Below are 23,042 nucleotides of genomic sequence, written 5' to 3'. Positions count from 1 at the left end.
TGATCAGATGTCAGAGGTCCCTCTGGAGCCACTAAAGGCTTTTTAAAAGCCTTTAGTGACACCTGTTAATGACACCGAGGTGTACAATCGCCGGAGTTCGCCTTTGAGTTCACAAATCACAGTTGCAACCACTGCAACTATGGAAGATCATTAGCAAAATAAAAAACAAATCTGAATCAGAGGATGTACACTGTGTATATAAGCTGCCCTTTTTCAGATGGAATTCTCCTCCCATTCTGCTATCTGTGTGTTACCCTTCGTTACGTGAAACAACCTCCGAGCTAGCAACCTACACAAGGTTAGGTTATTTCGCCGAATGATTGTAAAGATAAACAAGAACATGTTTACAACATTTGCTGTCTAAAAGGCATGTTTACCCACCGGTTATGGAAAGATTTTCATATGTCAAGCATGGCCTATCATCTGCAGTGAGCTAGCGAAGGTAAACACAGAGACGAGGCGTGGAGAAATGCCACGGCGTTGGTATGTCCCCCCCCTGTTTTTTTAATGTTTTATGTGGAGTTTTATTACGTGATCTAGTCTGCTCACTATGATATCTAAGCCAAAGGATTGGTATGACTGTGTGACTGGTGAGGTCTTACTCCCACTCACTCTCACAGTGTGACCAAATGGAGAAAGCGCTAGGTTTTGTGTACTTCCTCTCACCTTCCTGACATCTCGGCACATCACCGCTCCAAGTGAGATCCCACTGGCACATGAGAATCTCCGAGCCCACCAGCTCATACCCAGGGTAGCACTGGTAGGTAATGACGGTGCCATGGATGAGGTCAGGGTGGGACGTGCTCTTCCAGCCATTGGTGATCTCCGGTAGCTCAGAGCAGGTGTCGTTCCTTGGAACCTCTGTTGGCGTTGGCGCAGTTATGTTGGAGAGAGGAGAGACAGAATGGGGAATGGAAATTACAGATAGTCTACCTATTTATGTTGACACAATGAGAAAAGACATTGTTCAGTTTCCTTGTGTAATGTTCATTCTTTATGTGGGATTGTAAAGAGACACATGGCGAGGTTCCTCAAGGAAACATAATATAATATAAACAACGTATAACAAAATATAACAACCTCCTCTGAAGGGAATGAATACAACTGCAAATTGTAAGTTGTTTGTGCACTTAACAGCAGCAGTTTGGGAGGACAATGTAAATAGAGGCTTGTGATGTTTGCTGGGAGAAACACAGCATGTGGTTTGGCAGCAGTCAATCTGCACCTCCCAAACTGAAGCATACAGGGCCAAGAACACAAAGCAGTGGGCAAAACCAGCTGATGTCAAAGTGTACCCTATTATTTTGTTTCTGGTTGTTGTTATCTCATCCTGTGCACCTGGGATAAGCCAGAAGACAGACAGAAGCAAATCAAGAAAAAGAGGAACACATTTGGTTTTTTAAAAAATTGGAAACCTGCCGGTTCAACATTTTACATTCCACGATTGGTGGTAACATTGTTTAGTTTCTTCTCTGTCTTGCAAAAGAGATTTTACACTAAAATTGTATAATACATTTTATTCTAAGAGAAAGCTATGGACTGCTAGTCTGGCTCTGCCCTCTTACAAACTTCTGCTCAATTTTCATATTCCTTCAGTACTAGGTCTGGGTTTGTGGTATATTACCGGTCCAACCAGCGAAAAGAAGGACTGGCTGAGAACCATGACGTTGAGGTTGAGTTTTAGTTGCGTGATGGCGGCGGAAAAAGATGTGTAGTAGTGAAGGAGTTGGCAAAGGCGAAAGCTAGCGATGCTAAGCCAACATCACGGGGAACGCCCATTTCTCTGATGCTCCATTGTTTCCCGACCTCTCAATAACCCAGAAAAAAATCCTTTTGGTCCTATAAGAATAAACCCTCTGCGCTGACATCCCATTGTTCCAACCATATAGGCTTTTGTGAAAAAATAAACCCTCTGCTCCAACAGCCCATTGTTCCGACCGGCTTTTGTGGATCACCTCCCATAAAAACGTCCACGGGCAGGGGCAGCGTCTGGGGGCAGGGGCAGGGGCAGGGGCAGGGGCCGGGGCAGCGTCTGGGGGCAGGGGCAGGGGCCGGGCAGGGGTAGTGGCCGGGCAGGGGCAGCGGCCGGGCAGGGGCAGCGGCCAGGCAGCGTCAGCGGCACTATTATCAGACCGGCCCTTGCGGCCTCAAAACACTGGCCCACCGGAAAAAGTCCTGACTCTCCCGATTGCCACTCTGCTACTGGATTGGGGTTGGTCATTTGACCTTGAGTGGTTAAGGTTAGGATAGCCGATTTGTTCAGGGGATAGGACCCGTACAAATGGGGTTACATTACCTTGTGGGAGGGCCCAAAAAGCCTATATGGTCGGAACAATGGGATGTCAGAGCAGAGGGCTTTTTTTTTTTTTTAAACAAAGGGATGTCGGACTTGTGGACTGTAGGACCAAAGGGACTTTTTTGGATTATTGAGAGGTTGGAACAATGAAGCGTCGGAGAAAAGACATGGCATCGACGTCAGGACCAAACATTAGCGATTGGTTAGGGCAGATCCAGAGTGGCTCTGGGTAGATCCAGTAGTTTTAAACTTCAACAGAATACCCGCCTTGAACGAAGAAACAGTCCCGCCCACAGTGGGTAAAAATACAATGCAATTTCTCCATTGACAATTGGAGTATAAGCCATTAAATCATAATCAATGATTGAAGATGTAAAACCAGCTACCACATAAATTGTATATGCTCACATAGATGCCGTTAGCCTCTGCCGGGAAGCTAACGTCAGTTTAGCTAAATCGGCTATCCGCTAGAGCTGACAGCTTGATTCCGTCTTAAATAATGTCTCAAACTCTGACTAAATAGCCAAATAGCTAAACAAACCTTAGCTTCCTTTAGTCAGTGTGTTGTGGTTTATCTGATGAGTAGTTCCTTTGCTCGATAATGAAAATATTTACACAGTCGTGTATCTTTGACTTTTTTGAGATATTCTGTTTGTTTTTTCACTGAAAATGATATATTGTATGTTTATGAGTCACTTGGTAGCTGGTTAACCTAAGGCATGATTTAAGACTCCCTATACACGGATTTTTCCAGATGTTAATGGGAGAAATGAATGGAAAATTTGCTACTGGAACCCAAGGTTTCTCGAAGGAAGGGCGGTACTGTTGAGCTCTATTGGAGAGGGAATGAAATGTACGAGAGTCTGGTAGGACCAGGCTAATGGACTGTGGCTAACCTAAGAAAAAGGTTATTTGTGTTAAAAAAAGAAATGTCACAACTTAATCAAAAATAAAACCAAAACCACAGCCTTACCAAAGAAGTGGACCACAAAGCCGTTGTTGTAGCCATAGATGTTGGTTGCAGGATCCGATTGAAATTGAATAGTGACATCTGCCATGGAGGTATAGAGCTTAAAGTGTGGCCGTGTGCCGCTGTACTGGCCTAGGATGTTTGCCGTCAGGTCATCTCCATCATAAAAGGTCAGCAGGTCATTCTTACCGACGTTGAGACTAGAACAGACAGAAAGGCTGTTAAATGTCTTCTGAATGATATGAATTAACACGTTGATGTATAGCTATACAGAATGTCCCATGTCTGTGGTTACGTGGTTTGTTTGTTGTGTGTTTTGCTCGGAGCTTGAACAGTTAAGTGACTCTTATCTTCCTTGGCTGATGAAAGAAAAAGCTGATGGCATAAGGCGATGTCAGCAGCACTTCAAAAATATTAATTCTGTTTATATTGGATGGATCTGATGTGAAGTAAACACTAAATAATTCATGATGTATGTCTCTTCGCTCCCCACATCGGTCTCATGAATATGTATTATATATTTGTATATCTGCAAATATATGAGCATAATATAATATTATCATTGAGGTCACTAGACCTATACAAAAAAACTGCAATGCATGAACAGTAGGATTATAGAACAGTATTTGAAGAGTAAAGGCCTTGGATGTGTAAATAAGATCTAATAAAAAATTTAAATATCTAAATGTTAGCTATAATGCTCATATAAAATTGAATATGAGGCAGCCAAGCATCAGTTAGACAGATTCTCTTCTGTCATAATAACTTGAGAATGCATTAACCTTTTCCATTTGCAGATTCATACGTCCTTTAGAGAACATCAGTAAGGCCTTACATTCATTCACACACAGGGGATGGAGAATGGTAAAAAAAAAAACATAAGCCACAGAAGTTGTAGTTCCCCACTGATATAATAAGCAGGTGAAAGTAGTTGCTATTTATGTGCCTTAAGGCAGGTGTCCAACTAGCAGTGCAAATTGGTTGCATGATTGTTTTGTGTTATATTCACAAGCTGTGTTGAACAGAACATAATAGCAATAATGGCACAATGCCATTCTTTATGCACGTCACAGGAGGACTGCATTTGTAGCTATTTAATCACCTTTCCCCTGCATGAGGTTGCCACCTCCATTTGCTGTGCCTGACCAAGCAAACCAAACTATTTTCCCATCATGGTAACAAACCCGCAGCCGTTCTCTATTCATTTGCACTGCTGATTACAATAAATAATCACACAGCACCTGAAAGACATACAGAAGGTGATTCAAATCAGTGAGGTCACAGGACAATCAACAGGAACATAGAAATAGAGTTAATAGAGAGGTCAAACTTTTTCAAGAAGAAGAAAAGAACAGAAAAAAAAAGAAATTAAAAAGACATGCATGCAATGCATACATTTAAATGTAAGCAATACATCAGCAGGAGGACACATGAAGTAACATGTGGTGCAATATTTAAGGTTAAATAAACAAAGACCAACTTGTTTTAAAATATTCTTTCAGTGGATGCGAAAATATGAATTTAAATGTCCAATTCACAGAAATCATACAAACATTTGGGTGCAAAATACAATGATGCATCTCCATTAAAGACATGCAAAAATGACACATGCTAAATGTATTGTTTGGTACTATTTTCCTCTGAGGTAATGAATGCAACATGTATCACTTTACCACAAAGATAAATAACACACTGTTTTTATTTATTTAATATGTACATGCTCACTGATTTGAATCACCTGTTTAACACACTATATATATTATTGAGATGACTTGGCCTCTTCTTTTTCATTTTGAGAGGGGAACTTGTGGGGACACATTGATACACAGACTCACTTGTGTTAAGAGTTGAGTTTGAGGTGCATGTCTCATTTGTTTTATGGCAATGAGACTAGACAACTGAACATGTTTTTATATGCATATATGGAAAAAATTCAGTATAAGAGCCCTTGATGGGGTTTCCTCTATTCACAATCTCCCCCATAGAATTTCCACATTACTGCCAGTAGAAACAAGCATGCAAACAAAATGCACCCACTTAAGCTTTATTCACCCAGACTAGGCATTAAAGAACAATTTATATAATTAGACCCACAAGGTGTACAGTCATTATGGATCACTAGTTGAAGCTAGCTCGTCCCCTGCAGGGACTATTTAAGACAGAAACATAACTGCAATGACTGAATTCCATTGCCTGTTTGTGCAATGTGCTGGTGCTAAAATTAAAAGTCACAGCCAAAACGGACAAAAATAGATGCCAGCTGCATGAATGGGAGTGAAATTAGGTGCTGAGTGACAATGTGGTCCCTCTGGTTAGTTGGACAGCTTAGGCAATTTACACCTCTGTGTTCTCCAACAATCAGTGGCTGGGGTAAAAGTGACAGGAATGACAATGCCAGTTTCCATTTCCCAAACTGCCATGGGAACACCTAATGCATATATGGAAATGGCGCAACTTAAAATGACATTTGTTTAAGAGCAAAAAAAAGAGAAGGAGAACAATGAACTAATAATTTCACACTCTGGGCACCTGCATTCTTTGAGGCATAGTCCATGAATAAGATGCCCCCTTCACACACAGTGTCATGGAATGACAATGAGACGTTTTATTAGCAGGAGGAGTAATACTGTCACAGAGGAACACCACAGTTGAATTGTTTGCATCTTTTTTTTAATCTCCACATCTCACACTTCAATTCTATTCAGGTTCTATCCTGCACATGCTGCTCATGTCAACAAGGATATCCACCTTATCCTTGTACTTCATTTCACCTTATCTCCTCCAAAAGGTCTCCCTGCATTAAGGCTACCGGAGAAGGACAGATGTGGTACTGTCAGTCTCTGAATATCATCAAACTCGACACACAAATAAAGCATCTGTTGCTCGATTTTGCTACATATTGTACAGGTTTAGCCATTCTCCAGAGGGTTTTCACATGGATCTATTTTTCTCTACTTTAATGCATTCTACTCTCCTTCACATTAGTACATCTTATTGATGCCACAACACCATATTCTTTAGCTTGTTGTCCTTATCTGGTATGGTGAAAGAGCTCAATAATATAGCTGCTGATCTTGGGCCTTTCCTTGCAACCGTATACCACAAACATGCACTTGATGAAATCTGCTTTCAGTTAATCATCATCTTTTAGACGTCAAAGCAGCTCTGTGTCTCATCTTCATCATGGAGACATCAAAGTCTAGAGTTTGTCTTCCGATTTTCAGCTGAGGATTTGCTCTAGGACGTCTTTGTCTTTGAGTCAAATAATTTTGCCTGTGCCATCCCACAAATCTCTGTGACATCTGCACTAAACTTAGCTTTTTTTCTTCTTTCAAAAACCTGCATCTGCAATTGTTATTTCACAACTGACAACAACTTTGATTGGCTGTCAGAAAAGATACAAGGCCAACACTGCAGCCATATCCAAAAAACATTAAATTTATAGTCGACAGCATTGGCGAATTGTACGCTTTCCCACTTGACACACTGTAACCTTTCCCCCTGTCTGGTAGGCTGAAGGCACCCTAAAAATTACAACAACAAAAAACCTCACTTTTTTTATTTTAAATAAATTTTGGTGCTTTAAGACAGAGTTTGCAAAGATGTCTGTCAGTGACAAACAATTGCAGGGTCAAAGGGCTTTAAACCGGTTTAATATCCTGTGTCGGTGTGGCCAATGCTAACCTGTAACCCAGTCCATAACAGGATTAACAGAAACACAGTGTTGGCCAATCACAGGTGGTTGTGCCCGACTCCAGGTTTTGGCTAAGTCTCTATCTGATCTGTCAGAGGAAGAGCAGTAGACGGTTGTGAAGTTTAATGTTAGTAGTCCCCAGAGAAGAAGTCTGTAATTTCATGGCGCAGATTAGAACCCAAATTGAAACGTAAACCACTAAAATTCCTGAATGTTAGAACAATGTGTCAAATTGTTCGAAACTACTGTTATTGTGACAGGTTTAATTCCATCATATATTAACAATGTCAAAAAACGTTACCTGATGTTGTTCAGTAGCTATCTCAGCGATTATTGGCTAATGACATTACTGATTTAGTAGCGGGGTGGAGGGTGCACTCTATTTGTGTCACATTCTCATTAAGGGCTGAACCCCAGTAAAGGTTTGATCCCAGAATCGCCCCTGCTGTCTGGGTTCCTAAAGTCTCTTATTAACAATGCTCCAGTCAATCTTCGTGCCTTTAAAGTCCCCCTGCACTCAAATGTGTTTTTCTCATGTTCACTTCTCCTAAAGGTTAGGACCTTAACTGTACTATAGGCCTATCTGTGCAAAGTTTGTCACTAGAAACATGTTATCATATTCCTCACCTGGAAGGGTAGATGTCTGTGCACTTCCCTGAAACCTAACATTCAAATGTATCCTGGACAAGCTTGACAACGTATGTCACTAATCTATAAACCAATCGCTGTCGAACCAGCAAAGAAACCTCCAGTGTAGAGTGGACTCTCAGTACAGAGAGCGAAAACACACAGTCTCTATTAATAATAGATGCTAACAACACTAACCATTCTGATACATCTGATAGTTGCTGATTTCAGGGCATCATCTGATTCTGAGTCTGACTTACGGTTCAGATAGGATGCCGAAACTATCACTGCAGATTGCGTGCACGCCTGCAGGGTTATGTGAATGGGGTACACGGGCCTATGGCTGAATCTCTATACCAGCAACCTATGCCATAATGTTGTCACCAAATGAGTGTCAACCTAGCACGAGCAGTGGTGGTGGATGGGGCGAGTCCAGATCCACAGTCTTTAAATGAGGGAGAAGGAGTATATGTGCTTCCAGTAGGGCTGCACAATTAATCGCAATTTTATCAAAATCGCAGTATGGACTAGAGCAATATCCAAGTCGCACAGGGGTGCAATATTTGTTAAAGGCAAGATGTGTCAAACTATTGTTAATTAAGTATTGTGGTGCTTCAGAGACGTCCCAGCCTAGAAATTGTAACTTACAGACTAAAAAAAAAGAACTTTTGGTGCAGTTCCTCGCAAAAATCACCAAAATGATCATTCCCTCCAATATCGTGCATCATATCGCAATTGCAATATCAGTTGAAATAATTGCAATTATTTATTTCCTCACATTGTGCAGCCATAGCTTCATGCCCCTTTTCAGGAATTTTCTTCTTTTTTTTTTACCATTCTAAACAAAGATCCTAATCACAACAATATTCTCTCATGCTTTACAACACGTCTACAGGGGGACTTTAAATGGTCTCACTGACCCCATTCAGTTGCTCCTCTGCCTGCTTGAAGTGCTTTCGAAATCCTGGTATCAACACAAAATGCCAAACACAGTTTCTGCAGTCCAGACTCACGCAGCACTCTGTAGTGAGTTGCTGCAGGTTACTCAGCTGCCTTCTCTGTAGCGACCTGGCAATTACTCCAGAAAGAACAGCAGTCACTCCTGCTCCTGTGTTCCATTTTAATGTGACATTATTTTTTTACCATGAAGTACCACAGTTTTGACCCCTGCAATAATTGTTTTTGTTTACTGTATTATTTCATTCTTGAAGACAAAGAAATAATTAAGAGCATAAAATAGGCAGCCAGTCAAATGATTCAAATATATACTGGCACAACTCAGAAATCAGCTTAAAGAAATCACCAATCATCAGCCTCAAAGTACTTCTAGCCATAGTGATGGCAAAATAGTGATGTGTGAGAGTGTAAAAATGGATTTTAAAGCTCACGGGAAACGATGCACAAAGCCTATTTCAAAAACAATTTAAAAGCAATACTTTAGAGTTGTCCTTCATCGACGTGACTTGTTTTTTTGCAAAGTTCCAGAGGTCTGTTTTTGAAATAGGACTTTCTGAAAACTCCTCTAAAAAAAAAAAAAAAAATGCACCAGCTCCATTCTGCGGATGAAGGGATGACAGCTGTGTTTTGCAGAGACCTAGGCATTTTATCACCTTCACTGACCTGTCAAGTCTGAAGAAACTGAAATATATCCAGTAACTCTAACATAATGGAAATTGCTTTCAATGTTAAGCTTTCAATAGTCACCCTACATCTTTTCCTACATATATTTGACATTTGAATTGTTCTGCTCAGCCAAAAACTGTTATCTTTTTAAATTAAAATGCCTATTTATTTCCTGGGCATCTATCCAGCACAAGTACACTTGCAAATGGCACGTAATGCTCCGAGTCTCCACAAGAGGACTCTATAAACCCAGAATGTTCTATCTGAATCATCCCTGATGCTTCTCTGTAAACTGACAAAACATAGAACGGACTTTCCTCTCTGTGTTAAAGTGTGTTACTCATTTCTACTTTACAATACACCCTGAATGCTAAACTCAACATGTGAATCATTTTACCTTGTTGTGCTCCACAGGTGGGAATGTCAGCTGTAACCTCTTGCCTCCTGCTCTTGCTCAAGCCATGCTCCATGTTAATTAGCAAAGAGCCAGCCCTCCTGTTTGGCCTAAATTAATTAATCAGTCCTCATTATGCACACTGCTCCACTGTAATTGCCAGCACAGGCACAGTGATGAATGATAACACAGAAAACATTCTCATTAATGTGGAAAAGTGTGTGCCCACCCTTATAATGAGACAGCTCTCATCCACAAGAGCCTTTTGTCACTTCAACATGCATAACGTGTGTACGCAAACACACAAATTCCATGTTGACCTATCTTTAGGAATGCTATTCTCGCCATGAGCGGACCAGACGTAAGGGTAATGGGAGGGTCTGCGGGGATCAGACAAGCTGTGGGTTTCTGCTGCAGTGATCATCCATGCGTGACCAACCTTGAGATAAACTAGAGCTGGCCACAGCATCATTAATTTCCAGCGAGCAGCCTCCTGTGGCTCGGATAAAAACAAATAAATGGCGGGCGCAATAAAAGGGATCTCAGAATTTACCTCAAATCAAACTTGTTTATTCCTGTATTAGAAAATCCTCTCTGATCTTTTTAACACAACGTGCTCTGGTTGACTTTTAACATTTTAACAGACTATAATAATCACTTGTCTTAGTCTCCAACTAAAGAACAGGGAGGGTCACACAAAAATCCTTCAGAAATTGTGAATAATTAGTTTCCTCTGATGCTATTATTCCCTTTGATCTGTGGATCATGTTTGAGGGATGGCTCATAAATCAGTCACTGTAACCTGAGCCTGTATACTATATTATATGCCACCACTTCGAGGGAATCCATGGAGCTTTTCCAGTAAAGTATATTTTAGATTTACTGGTTATTAAGCAACACGTTGTAAAATGGCACGCAATACATTTTATTCTGCAGTCAATTTGAGAAATCTATCTAATTCCAAAGTATATTGGTATCAGTAGGATTTCTTCTGTTTTCAGTAAAAGGGCAGACGCTATAGGTACACAGACTGATTGTGGTAATGACTCCGAGCCAAATCATGATGTTTGTGGACTGTGTCCAATTCACTCTGATCCTGGGGCGTAGTGCAGCTTCTTCCCAAATTGTTTCCCGATCGAAGTGAACAGTAAATACTCTTCTTTTTCTTGTGTCAGCAGTGATTTGTGGAATACCACAAAGAGATGATCCTTTGCCACAAAAAAACACCACCACACAGATGAGAATGTCAGTTTGATGCAGTTCTACAGAGATTGCACAGCACATGACTTTCTGTTAAATAAGAATTATCTATTTAGTTCTTTGCATTTATTAAGAAAAAATCAGTGTTTTACGCATTGCTCTTGACCGCAAAAAGATGTGTCTTATGGAAACTTTAGTATATGTTTTCTTTTTACTGCCCAAGTAACTAAAAAATGTAACAACCAAATATAATTGCTTTTTGTAGGCGGTCTACCACTATGGATTTCAATCTATCTGCACAGCATCCAGACCCCACGTCAAAATTAAAGCTTGCAATTTCATCGACTGTTCAGAAATATACGGAAGAATGAATTAATTATAATGGAAAACCCAACATTAAAACTGAAGGGTGGAATGCCTGCACGCATAGATGACCAATAGCCGTAGTTTCTTTTTGAGATTTGAGTGACTGTTTTTCCTCCAACCTCAGGCAGTATTCCCACTGGTTTAATTTAAACTCTCTGTGCTCTATTGTGTGCAAGTGCTACAGGCAATAACACAAATTACTTATGTTGTAGTTTTTGTCCATTCTACAGGATCCACAGTTGTGGAAATATTGTGGGAATCACTCAAACAAGGCAATCCAATGAATCAATATAAGACAAACAGACAAAGAGGCATATCCTAATGCACACTTGTATAGTTTTACTTTTAAAGAAACATTTAGGGTAACATTAAGAAAAAAGAAATGTGATAATTTACACTCCTTTTTTAAGAGTATTACATTGGAAAAGAAAGTAAGGGTGTGTGAGTTGGATGGGACATTTATCTTCAGTAATATAGGTGAAGGAGAAACGAGTGTGCCAATGTCTATTGGGTCATCTGTGTGCATGTGTGTAAATTTGCGTTGAATTACAGTTGGGAAAGCTGGATAAGTGGCTCAGAGTAGTTCACTGCCAGAGCATATTCATTTCAAAGCCAACTCTGAGATACACACCAGGGAAGTGGGACCAGGGAGGCTTACTGGCTAATCTGGTCAGAAAGCAAGCTGGAAGCTACACAGAATTCTTAATGCAGCGGATGGAAAAAAAATCTAATTAGTGACTGCAACCACAGAAACACTCCCTCACGTGCGTGTTGTAGTGTGTGAGTGAGAGAATAGATGAGAAAGAAACTTGGCGTGCGTGTGTTTGTGTCCGGAGACGGAGTGTTTAACATCTCAGGGTCAATCTGAGCTCCTCTCGGACCTCCTTGTGTGATGTCTTGTCGTACACCTGAGTGAAGTCCCTTACACTTGGATGTCAAGCATGATCCTCTTGTCCTCTTCCACATGGATACCCCAGATGCAGTCCTGACCCTTGTCGTAAGCCTCAGGCCAATTAGGAGACAGCACCACACCGGCTGAGTCTGTGATCTCTCCGCTGCAAACAGCTGCAACGCAAAAAACACCTCAGGGTGACGCTGAGAAACAAATATATGCAATGACATATTTCAAAACACAGAATTGTTTTGATTACAATCAATGTAACATGTAAATTAGAAAGCAAAGTATATATCAAAACAAGCCATTTGTGATGAGCAAGTAAAACAGTGAAAGAAATAAACATAAACATGTTGATACATAAACTGCATGTGAATTCATAGGATTGAACCACACTCTGCTTAATGCTTAATAAAACCCAGTGGAAATGGAGTGTGCAGGCTCCTTGACATGAACCTTGTAAAGCTGCGCACTACCACTGAACCGCTTGATGACCATGACCCATAGTAGATGAAATTAAATTTTCCCATATCCAGCTTGTGTGGCAGAATGACCATGCACTCTACAAAGACCGAGAGTAAGGTCAGCGTTTTAGTGTGTGTGTGTGTGTGTGTGTGTGTGTGTGTGTGTGTGTGTCTGAGAGAGAGAGTGAGAGGAGAAGGGAAGGGGTAGTTAATCAGGAAGAAGGCAGTATGAAAACACAACAGGTGAGTGTTTTCTTTTTTTTTGTACAACAATGGAAGACCAAGCTGTGCGGCAAGATGCTGCCTAATTATGTTTTTTTATCTATTTTTCCTGCACATTTTGTTAATTCTGAAAATCTGCAATTTTCTTTTTCAGTTTACTGTTTTTTTGTGAGCATATTTTTGTTCAGTCCAATGTAAACATATTCAAATTTCAACAGCATGTGTGTATCTGCAAACATTTCTGTGCATGCGAACAATCTGAAGAATTTTCTACAACTTGAACTATTTTAGTATTAGGGCAAAGCATGCTAAAGATGAGAATGATTTTCATTATGCCCTACAGTGTGTAGTTGGTAAGACAAACATCTGGTAATATGAATGAAGTGTCTGCCATTTGGTGCCAAAGTTTGATTTTGATAATGCTACATGTAGTTTTGGTTGCAGTGCTTCATTTTGCAGGATTTATGAGGTATTTTGCAGTTTGAGTGTGTGTTTTAAGTATTTTGAGGAAACCAGCCTAGTGTGCAAAATTGCGTTTAAGCAATTGGTAAAAAAAAACTGTAAGCACTTGTGTAATGCCAGCCTTGCAAGCACACACAACAAAGTAAAGTAAGAATATCATAGTACAATTTTAATGGGAAATGTATCATGGATCAGAGAAAAGCAGCTTAGGAAGATATAGTTAACTGCCAGTGGTCTTTAATATTTGAATAAAATATACTTTAACAACTCCTGCAATGATCAAGCACACAATGAAAGCCTCAGGCATTTAGGTCAGTCATATCTGCCTCTAAGTTCTGCTTCAGTGGAAGCACATTTTTAAAAAATTATTTCTTATCTCACAATTACTCGAGCGAATGAAATCTGTTGACTCACCCCTACAAGCCGGCTCAGTCTCATTCCACTGTGGGTTTTGTGCGTCCACGCACTCAATCACTACGGAGCCTTGTTCCAGCGTGTAGCCAGGGTCACATGAAAATTCAACCACTGCACCCACACTATAGGTGGAGTCGCTGCCGGTGAAGTTGCCGTACTTCACAAAAGGCTCATAACACATGCCTTTCGCAAAAGCTGTTGACCAAAAAAAAAAAATACATGGCATCAAACATAGGTATCAAGGCACCAATTTTCTATATACAAAATGCGTGATCAACCTGCCTTCGTATCTGATGGCTGCACCAGTGGAGGTCATGGTCCCGTCTGTGGTGAACTCTATAAACAAGTAACGTCCAGTACTGAGCACACCCTCATTTGGCAAATACTCAACCTCATAGGAGTCGTACAAAGGAGGAGAGTCTATGTTGTTCCCATTCTTAATCAGCAGCCTAAAAAACACAGAGAGAGAGAGAGAGAGAGAGAAGGAAGACAGTTTAAAATAGATGTAAAGTGAACCTTGAAAGGTAAGAGAAGCAGAACAAAAAGAAGTTACAAGCTATCCGAGAGCTGCTCACTGTTCCAGTTGTGGCTGTAATAACTTTGCGATAACATTCTCCACCACTCGGTAATGAGGCGAATGGCCATGTGTGACGATAGCCATGTGGCTCAGCAGTTACTGAAGAAAAAATGTAATGAAATTGCTGTTTTTCTACCTCTCACTACCCTCTGTGGTCCCTTCAATTCATTCGCTTGATAGAACACTGTTAAAGGATTATAATGATAAAAAAGGTCTTTCCAAATTCATGTGTCGCTCCCTAAAGATTTGGGTTATTTATAGCTTTTGAAGGTTTTAATAATCTAGCATACTGTTAAGAAAATGAGTTTAAAGCTCTGTGCCATCTATTAGCTGAGGACACACACACACACACACACACACACAAACATTCACACTGTACATGCTTAACGTGTGATCGATTTTAGTAGTGTACACTACCTGTCATCATCCTCTGCCAGAGCCACCTTCTCAAAGTGAATGTGAAGCCGGTGGTCTTCAGGGGCCTCCAGGACCCAGTGGCACGTCAGATTGTTGCTATAGTTGCCAGGGAAACCAGGAGAGACGATACGACCATAGGTGGCATTTTTCATCATTCCCCCGCAGGATGCTATACAAGAAGGGCAGCAAGAGGAAAGAAAAGAAGACAGAGTTGGAGGGACCAGATGAGAAAAGTAATGACATCAACTATGGTGGTGGTGCCCTGTCAGAGCATAGATTGCATCAATATCCAGTGGATTGTGGCTGGACTACACTAAGCGGCTCACCTGGGTCTAAGAGTGTGTGACTGTGTGTGATGGACCTGTAAAGAGAACAGCAAAACAGCAGCAGTAACACTATCAGCTCCGTGCAGCTGCAGGAAGGCACGGAGAAAGGCTGCAACCGGCAAGATGGGCCTTTACCAGCAGGAGAAGGATAGACACGCAGCCCAGTTCTAATTAAGGCGGTCACGTCCAATGGCCTTATTCTGCCCCGTCTCCAAAGAATAGCACCTGGGCTGCTAATCACGTGCAAACACGCTCATTTGACCTCGGAGTGTAACTAATCAACTTGGTAGAAGACAACCACGTGAAAGCTTTCGTTAATCAAAATCACCTGTATCCCAGAGGAAAGCAAAAGAGCAGAGGGCTTACAATATACCTAGTTATTTTTATTAGCATATTTTACTTCTAAAATGACTTCTGTCAAAATGTTAATGAATATTGATTTAAAAAAGTTTCATGGAAAACATTTGACACATTTAATTACAGATGCAAGTTTATTTTAGAAGTCTGCATCTCAGTTAGTGTTAACTACCGGAAGGCAATTGAGTTCAAAAAAAGAAATTTGATCTCAAACAAAAGGTTGGCAAGCATCACAATTAACCTAAAGAAATAAGGACTTGCAGTTCGAGAGATTTAATTTTGTGTAATTACAGTTTTAGCTCTTATGTTCAGTTCAGTAAGATTGCTGCACCTGCCCTGAACTGCGTTTAATGTTAATGAGCTAACATGACACGTTGCAAAGGACTACTTTGTCTTACCCACACATCGAGGCTCCTTTCCACTCCAGTATGGTGTGGTTGCATTACGACAGGCGAGCATTTTGGGGCCTTGCAACTTGTAGCCGGTGAAACAACGAAAGTAGGCTTCTCCGCCAGCGTGGAGGTGCGTCACAGTAACTTCTCCACCAGCAGGCTCTTTGGGAAATGCACAGCTCAGCACGAAGGCTGGAAAGGAAATAAAATCAAAAATGGAGAGAACGGGCAAAGGAGACAGTTTAATTAAAATCCAGTATGAGTAAAACGTGATAACTTTGGCATCTCTGTGGCATGTAACAGGCTTATAATGCATTATTTGATTAGTAGCACAATATGAATGATGTTGTGATATACTACTTTGGAGGAGTGTTGTGCTAATGTGGTTCTGCCAATGTCATGTCAGTAAACTGTGTGAAATCCGTGATTGTCACTGTGGTATGCCCAAGATGTCACAGAGTAGCGACCAATTCAATTACATCACACCTTAATTCATTTTTTTATTTTTTTTTTGCAGCTCGGTAATGACTAAAAATAACTATTTGTATGTCCCAATTAAGCACTTCATAAAGAGACCCACTTGGTCTGCCTTTTTATCACAATGTTAAACGTTCTGCCAGTGTCTTGAGACCTGAAGGGTTTATTTTTTGTAAAAATAAACTAAGTTTTTAGATGTATAATTTCCCAGGATTCGATGTTTCACTTGGAACAAAAGTCCAAGTCTGGCCAAAACAAACAGCTAACAATGTTAACTGGCTCCACAACATAATCCTCTGTGTCCTGCATTGTGTATAACCCCCGCTGTTGTGTTGCATTGTTGACCATGTTGTCTCGCCTCCAAAACACCACTCAGCACCCATACATATTTAGATATAAATGGGGGAAAAACAAATTGTTTTTCTATTTATGCCTTCCCATTTTCTCTCTTACTCACTCATGCACACACACACGCACACACTTCATAACCAACCTTCAACATTGTTTATTAACACCCCCAGCTCTTACTTAATTGCAGTTTACCAGTTGTTGCAGGATGCAAATATACAGAGACATGTTTGCAGCACTACAGTAATTAACATCACTGTGTGGTGCGGTGTAGAGCCACTGCAAGTACGTTGACAAATGGAAACGTTGCTGTTCAGTTGAACATTTTGTTGAAACTAGGCACTTAGCATGTTAACTTTTTTATTTCTTCACACATCACAGGCCTATAATGTGATAGCTGGAAGAGGAATTGCCTCCGCTGTGGTTGTCAAAGAGTCGTGATTCCAGCAGGGAAAGATCAATGTTCCTGGACTAGCTTTGCATTGTTGTCCTGTCCCTGTTTTTGAATAAATGGTGTAGGATGGGATGGAGTTCGCATGGATAATGGAGTGAGCTAACCAAGTCTGTAATGGAAGCTATTAAACAGCCTTCTCTTCCTGTCTAACAGCCGCACTGTTCTACCTCATTAGTGTAGGCACATTAATGACCAGACTAAAACTTTTAAAGTTCTGCAAAATTGCGTGAACAACAAAACAGGCAACATAATTGGAGCCACTATGGCTTGTGTTACAATCAGTGTGATTGTGCACCGGAAAAACCTTTTTAAAAGCTGCAACTTTACTCAAACTTAGCAAGTTGCACATTGCGTTTCAGCTTAATGGGGTATGCAAAGCCTAAATTAGAGCTAATAGAAGGAGAAAACAACGAGGGGCATACTGAAAAGACCGGTCTGCGCTGAAATTGTACTTGCTTTCTTAAAAGCAATTATGATAATAATCAGGCATGGGACTATGCAGTGTAAACACCTTAATCTGCTTATGTTAATATGATTAAAGGTATTTGGGTTTTAACAGAATTAAGAGGTGGACCAAAGCTATTTCCAGCTGCATTGTTGATGGGTTGTTTGGTGAGAGCCCGTCTCTAGAAATGTGCTTACCTGTTTCTACTTGTTCTTACATATAGCTTCTTTGCTTGACAAGTGTTAAATTGAACATCACAGAACTGCAATATGAATTTTCTGTCCGCATGAATCAAAGGTAAAAATGGCAAAACATCCTATAACTGTATTATTGAAAGTTAATGTTTACTTAACTGACTTGGTCTGGTTTTGGGATTTGGTGGTTTAAGACACACCTGACCCAATCAAATTGTCCTTATGAAGTAAACACCAACAGTTAAAATATTTTGACACATGTTCCATAATAAAACGGCTACACATCATACATTCAGAGCTTGAATAGAGGCCACATTGATTGAATTGCACATTAATATTTTAATATTTTTGTTTGGTTCTGAGGTTTGGTTGTTTGGTTTGCGTGTCTTTGCTTGCACAGATGCAGAGCTAGTAAAGGCTAAACAGCACAAAAAGATTTGACACTCAGCAGCAAGTTGGATTTGAAGTGCTTTCATTGAAGGCAGTCATTTCTAGATGAGAAACAACACTTTAGTAATGTTTCTAGCATTACCTTGAAGCTCAGTTGGATATTCAAAGTTTTTATTCTATCAATCCTTTGAACTTGGACTCTGGGGAAAACAGCTCTGAATGCACAATGGCCATAAAGGCTTGTAAAACTGCCCCTGTCGACTGTGTTTTACTACTTTGAGCCACAAGGACGAAGCACACTGCCCCAGGGTCATCCATTCAATTCATAGTTTATCACTAGCTCCAATGAACCTGGTTATTGCTATTATCATAGCAGCATTTACATCCCTATTGAGCATGCAACGAGAGAGCCGGAGGCACAAATTGTGGAGCCAATTCCTGAAGTATTAAATTACGTGCAGCCCCCATTCCAGTAGATGTGGTGCTTGGCCATAAAGTCTGATTGTTTTGCCATTAGAAATAATAGCTCCACGGTGCAGACAGCCAGGAAGATTAGCTGATGGTGCTGTAGGACCACAGGAAACGGACATGTCTTTAGTGGTTTCAGTGTATTTTAGAGGAAATAGTCACATTGGTAACAATCATACCTGGCTAGTATGGATTTGCATCCATCGCCCTACTGCGTTTCAACGTTGTTGTTTTTTTTAAATTACGCAGTTTAGACAAAGGAGGGCATCTCAGGTCAAAATAAGGAGACATTACTGACATGAATGCTGTAATATCTCACAAACATCTATTATAGCTGACATGTATTGGTACTTTGTTTAATACTTTTCTAAAATAGGCTCCCATAAAAAAATAAGAATGAGGGGAAACAATGGATAAAAGCTTTTGGGATTCAAATTGCACAGTTTGAAGTTAGAACATTTCTTTTTATGTGTAGCTTGTCATAACCAATACATAATCATCAGGCATCTGAACATGGGCTAAATACTTTTTTCCCTTTTTATTTTTAAGTTCAAGAGAAACGCATCCCGCAGTGCTTTGTTCCCCTTTTCTCATACTTGTGCAACAGCAATGGACTTGTCCTTTTTAAGTATTTTTGTTATCAAATATGTGACAATAAAACTGTATTTTGGATCCAATAATTAGGTATGGATTCTTTATCCGTATAAGTCAAAAGCTCAACTTTCGGGAAATCATTAAAAAAAAAAGTAAACACTTGGTGCATTCACTAACACACTCCCTTTTAATGGGCCTCATCCTCTTGTATGCACATTTTCATTTGCCAAATGGAGAATGTTGCTCTTCAACCAATAGAGGACAATAGCATATTGTTGACCAGGACACAATAGATGAGATGAAGAAGCCAGTAAACCTAAGTTATCCGCTGTATTTCAACAAACAAATGAAATGCATTTCAATTTAGGCCTAATAAACAGCTACACTGTATTAGTTCACGTCTTGCCTGAATCCCACCAGGTAGAGAGCTGGAATGAGATCAAACTTGGCAAGGTGAGGGCAGCAGATAATGAAAGTGGGTGATAGAAAACAGAACCCAAATAATGAATGTAGTGTAGATTGTTATTAGTATATTTAATTAAAGGGCATTTGGAGAATATTATCCGCAATGTGTAACATCAAGATTTAAAGAGGAAAATGTGTTTCCGTGGAGAGAAAAGCGTTTGCTGATGAGCAGTCATCTCTGGTCAGTTGTGGTTTTGTTGGAGGTGATAGCTCTGCAGTTATCAGGCGACTTGTGGGAGAGTGTGATTCTCACTGCATCCACGCTTCATGTCCTGGCTGTGCACCAAAGCATTGCCTTTTTACAGAAAGATCAATAGGGGTGTCACTGGTAAAGGGATTCAGTTGTAGAAAGCCAGGGCATAGTTCTGCCATGATATGCCCTATTGATATTTATGTGGTTGGGTTAAAAACTCGATTTTTATGGTCATTTACTCAATAAAGGCTATTAAACAGAAATAACTTTGTACTAAAGGCAGCATCTCATCAATGCTGCTGAGAAGTTGTAGCAAATTGGTGGATCATTGCCAGTGGCCATTTCCACCTTACTTGTCAACCTGGCACATCAGTCACAGCCAATCAATATTTCCTGTAAAACATCATCGCCATTGGCAATGCCATTGATTGTGATTTTCTTTCAAATGATTACTATGTACTTCACAATATCCTGAAATGACAATTCAAACTCACCTATTATGTTACTAGGTTACAAATGATGGCGGTCATTTTATCAACTATATTACAAAGAAGTTGTGGTTAAATTCCATCATGAATTTAATTAATTTTATAAAGAAGTAACTTGCTAATCGGGAGTAAAATTGGCCTATGGGTCCTCCACATTTGCACGTGCAGTGAAACATTTAATTATACCCACAATGCTCATGCATATAAGTGATTTCCATTTTTATATAAATAACAGCATTCCATGACCCATCTCTTAAAAACGTCTGAATATATTTGACTAGTCGAACTCTACACTTAGAATGCCAGCACTGTAATTGTCGTTATCCTTTTTGGAAGAAGAATTTCATTTCCCTGTGCTGTATTTAGTTTGCTCATTTGGGTGCTACCACTTTAGATTGAAGTATCCTCTCAACATACATGCATGCAGTGTGTGACCCTGAAGTTTTAGTGGCTAAAATTGCTGCTTGTTCTTATTAAAAATAGCAAGTGTTTACATGTTATATGCACAATACCAATGATATTTGTGTCAGTACTGATAATGTTGCCATTATAGCTAATATGACAGTAAACAGCCCAAAATGTATGGATATTGAGGCTTGTACTCAGACCACAATATGGATTCAACCATTGCAATAACAAAAAAGATAGTGACTACATGAATTAATACAATTTGTATTAGGGTTTCAGATTCATGGAGCCAAATAACTTTGGCAAATTGGAATTCTGCAGTAAGAATGTAAAGAAACCCTATACCCTACACAGATACATGTGCTATTTCACATTTAATGTGTTGCTGACACAGGATACATTACATGTAATTTGTGTTTTATGTATGGTTCTTTGTCAGATGCATGCATTGCATTTTTTCATATATAGTAGCTGTCTCTGAACAGGATTGTTGAATGGGGTGTGTGTGTGTGTATGTGTGTGTTGTTGTTGTTGAAAAGAAAAGGATAAGGGTGTCCATGAAAAGTGGTTATCTCCTCTCCTGCCCCACACTTCTACTTCTCTACATATAAACAGTAAAACACCCCTATAATCATGTTCCGAGCGTCTGGCTCACTGCTGATCTTATGGAGGCATCCATCAGTCTGCCATTGCAGGCAGAGTCAACGCTGTAGCAAATATTAATTACCCTGAGCCGAGATCCATCTCTCCACAGTTCTGTCTCCTTCTCCACGCTTGTCCAATCACATTTCTCACAGCCTATTATAAAGGACAAGGTGATACTCTGCTTACCAAGGAGAGGAACACAAATTGAAATATCTTCAGTGTCTCCAATCTGTTTAGTCTTCTAGAAATGCGCTCGCTGCATTTTTGTTTCTCATTAATGTAACAAAGTTTGTCCCTTCAACTTCCAAAACAAATATGTTGATTGATGGACCACTAACGCCACACATCTGACTGCAGGGTTTTTACATGCCACTATTGCTGGCAACAATTACAATACAGAAAGTTGTCAATGTGCAAGTGTTTTATAAAGGTGTATAGCGTGCTAAAAATTGATGTCATTTGCTGAGGAATATCCACAGTAGCATCAGACACAACAGGATCTACCTATAAAATGATTTAGAGGTGCTGTGTTAAGTTGAGTTAACGTTAGAGATGAAGCCCTCGTACTATCAAATAACTTATTAAACAAAGTAATGAAATGAGCTTAGACACTGAGTAGTCTACATCCTTGACGTTCCACTTCCAGGATTGCTCCGATGATGCAGGATATTCTGCCCGATGCCTGTATTTTCCTTTTCTTTCTGCTTTCTTTGTGTTGGAATTGACTTCACTGGAAGTGACTATCTTACAGCGGCTCTGTGCGGGGTTTAGCGCCGCCCGTAGCAATTCTGATTGGTTTAAAGAAATGCAGTCAAATCAGAGCATGTTTTCCTCCCATCCCCGAGTGCTATGTGGAGTAGCCTCCAAAGCGCGCTGAAGGAGGGTCTGGCTAAACCTTAGCCTAAAACTAGACACTGAGTGACGCAGTGCCGTGTCCGGCCATTTTGGTGTCCTAGGCCAGAAACCAACTGAGAAGATTGATTCTTTCATAGCCAAGTTTGATTTCTTTTTTCTGCTTTGCTCTTCTGGTCTGTGCTGTCACCAACACATTGTGAATGGGTAGGTTCATATGCACACCAGTGTCCATCCTACCTATCCTGGTTCTAATCACATTCTTGATATGATATAGAACAGGGGTCTTCAACGTTTTCCAGGCCAAGGACCCCCAAACTGATGGCGAGATGGAGCGGGGACCCACTAATTATATATATTGTATAAAATTGTGTTATATCAAACTGGTCCTGTAGTGCCATGTGTGCATTGATGACTGAAAGACATCTTCTGCCTCCATTTATCTGTTTACTACAGTGTGTTGAATTCATGTTAATGTGTAATTAAAGACATTTCAATTAGTGGAAAAAATTGCAGGAGGGGCGGGGGAATATAAAAAAAAGTCTAATCAACCAAAACTTTCGTGACCCACATGCAGTACCTCCACGGACCCCCTAGGGGTCGCAGACCCCTTGTTGAAGACCCCTGATATAGAACACAAAAACGCTAGTCATGTATGAATCCATCCTTATCCTGGTTTCTGATTGTCTGCAAAGAAGTGCCCCAAACTCCAACAAATAACAGTCTCAGTCCTTTCAGTACCGAGGTGCAGATATTATCCGTGTCTGATTTTCACTTGTGGATATCTTTGCCACATTTTATCATCCAAGATTTATTTTATGCCGGTCTCTTGTTTAATACTTAAACAAGAGACCGGCATTAAAATCAGTACAGCAATTTAGTTATGTTTGACGTGCATTTTTTTTTTTTCACCTCAAGCTCTGTT

General features: G+C 40.2%; 1 protein-coding gene across 5 annotated transcripts in view; it reads right to left on the bottom strand.

Annotated features, from left to right (window-relative positions):
• LOC116700421 (seizure protein 6 homolog) overlaps window positions 1-23,042 on the bottom strand; it is a 93,208-nt gene that overhangs the window by 4,821 nt on the left and 65,345 nt on the right. For all 5 annotated transcript variants that reach the window (XR_004334648.1, XM_032533566.1, XM_032533567.1 and 2 more), the window contains exons 5-11: window positions 15,703-15,888; window positions 14,622-14,790; window positions 13,910-14,076; window positions 13,628-13,822; window positions 12,097-12,235; window positions 3,270-3,466; window positions 667-861 (exon numbers count right to left, since the gene is read on the bottom strand). Coding sequence is in view for 4 of the 5 variants with exons in the window: in XM_032533566.1 (XP_032389457.1) it covers window positions 667-861; window positions 3,270-3,466; window positions 12,097-12,235; window positions 13,628-13,822; window positions 13,910-14,076; window positions 14,622-14,790; window positions 15,703-15,888 (1,248 nt within the window). In the remaining variant the exon portion in view is untranslated. The remainder of the gene's footprint in view (window positions 1-666; window positions 862-3,269; window positions 3,467-12,096; window positions 12,236-13,627; window positions 13,823-13,909; window positions 14,077-14,621; window positions 14,791-15,702; window positions 15,889-23,042) is intronic.

Source organism: Etheostoma spectabile, chromosome 13 (genome assembly GCF_008692095.1).
Source record: "Etheostoma spectabile isolate EspeVRDwgs_2016 chromosome 13, UIUC_Espe_1.0, whole genome shotgun sequence".
In the NCBI taxonomy this organism is placed as follows: domain Eukaryota; kingdom Metazoa; phylum Chordata; class Actinopteri; order Perciformes; family Percidae; genus Etheostoma; species Etheostoma spectabile.
The sequence above is the reverse complement of the archived record's forward strand: the minus strand, read 5'-3'. Positions and strand labels throughout refer to the sequence as shown.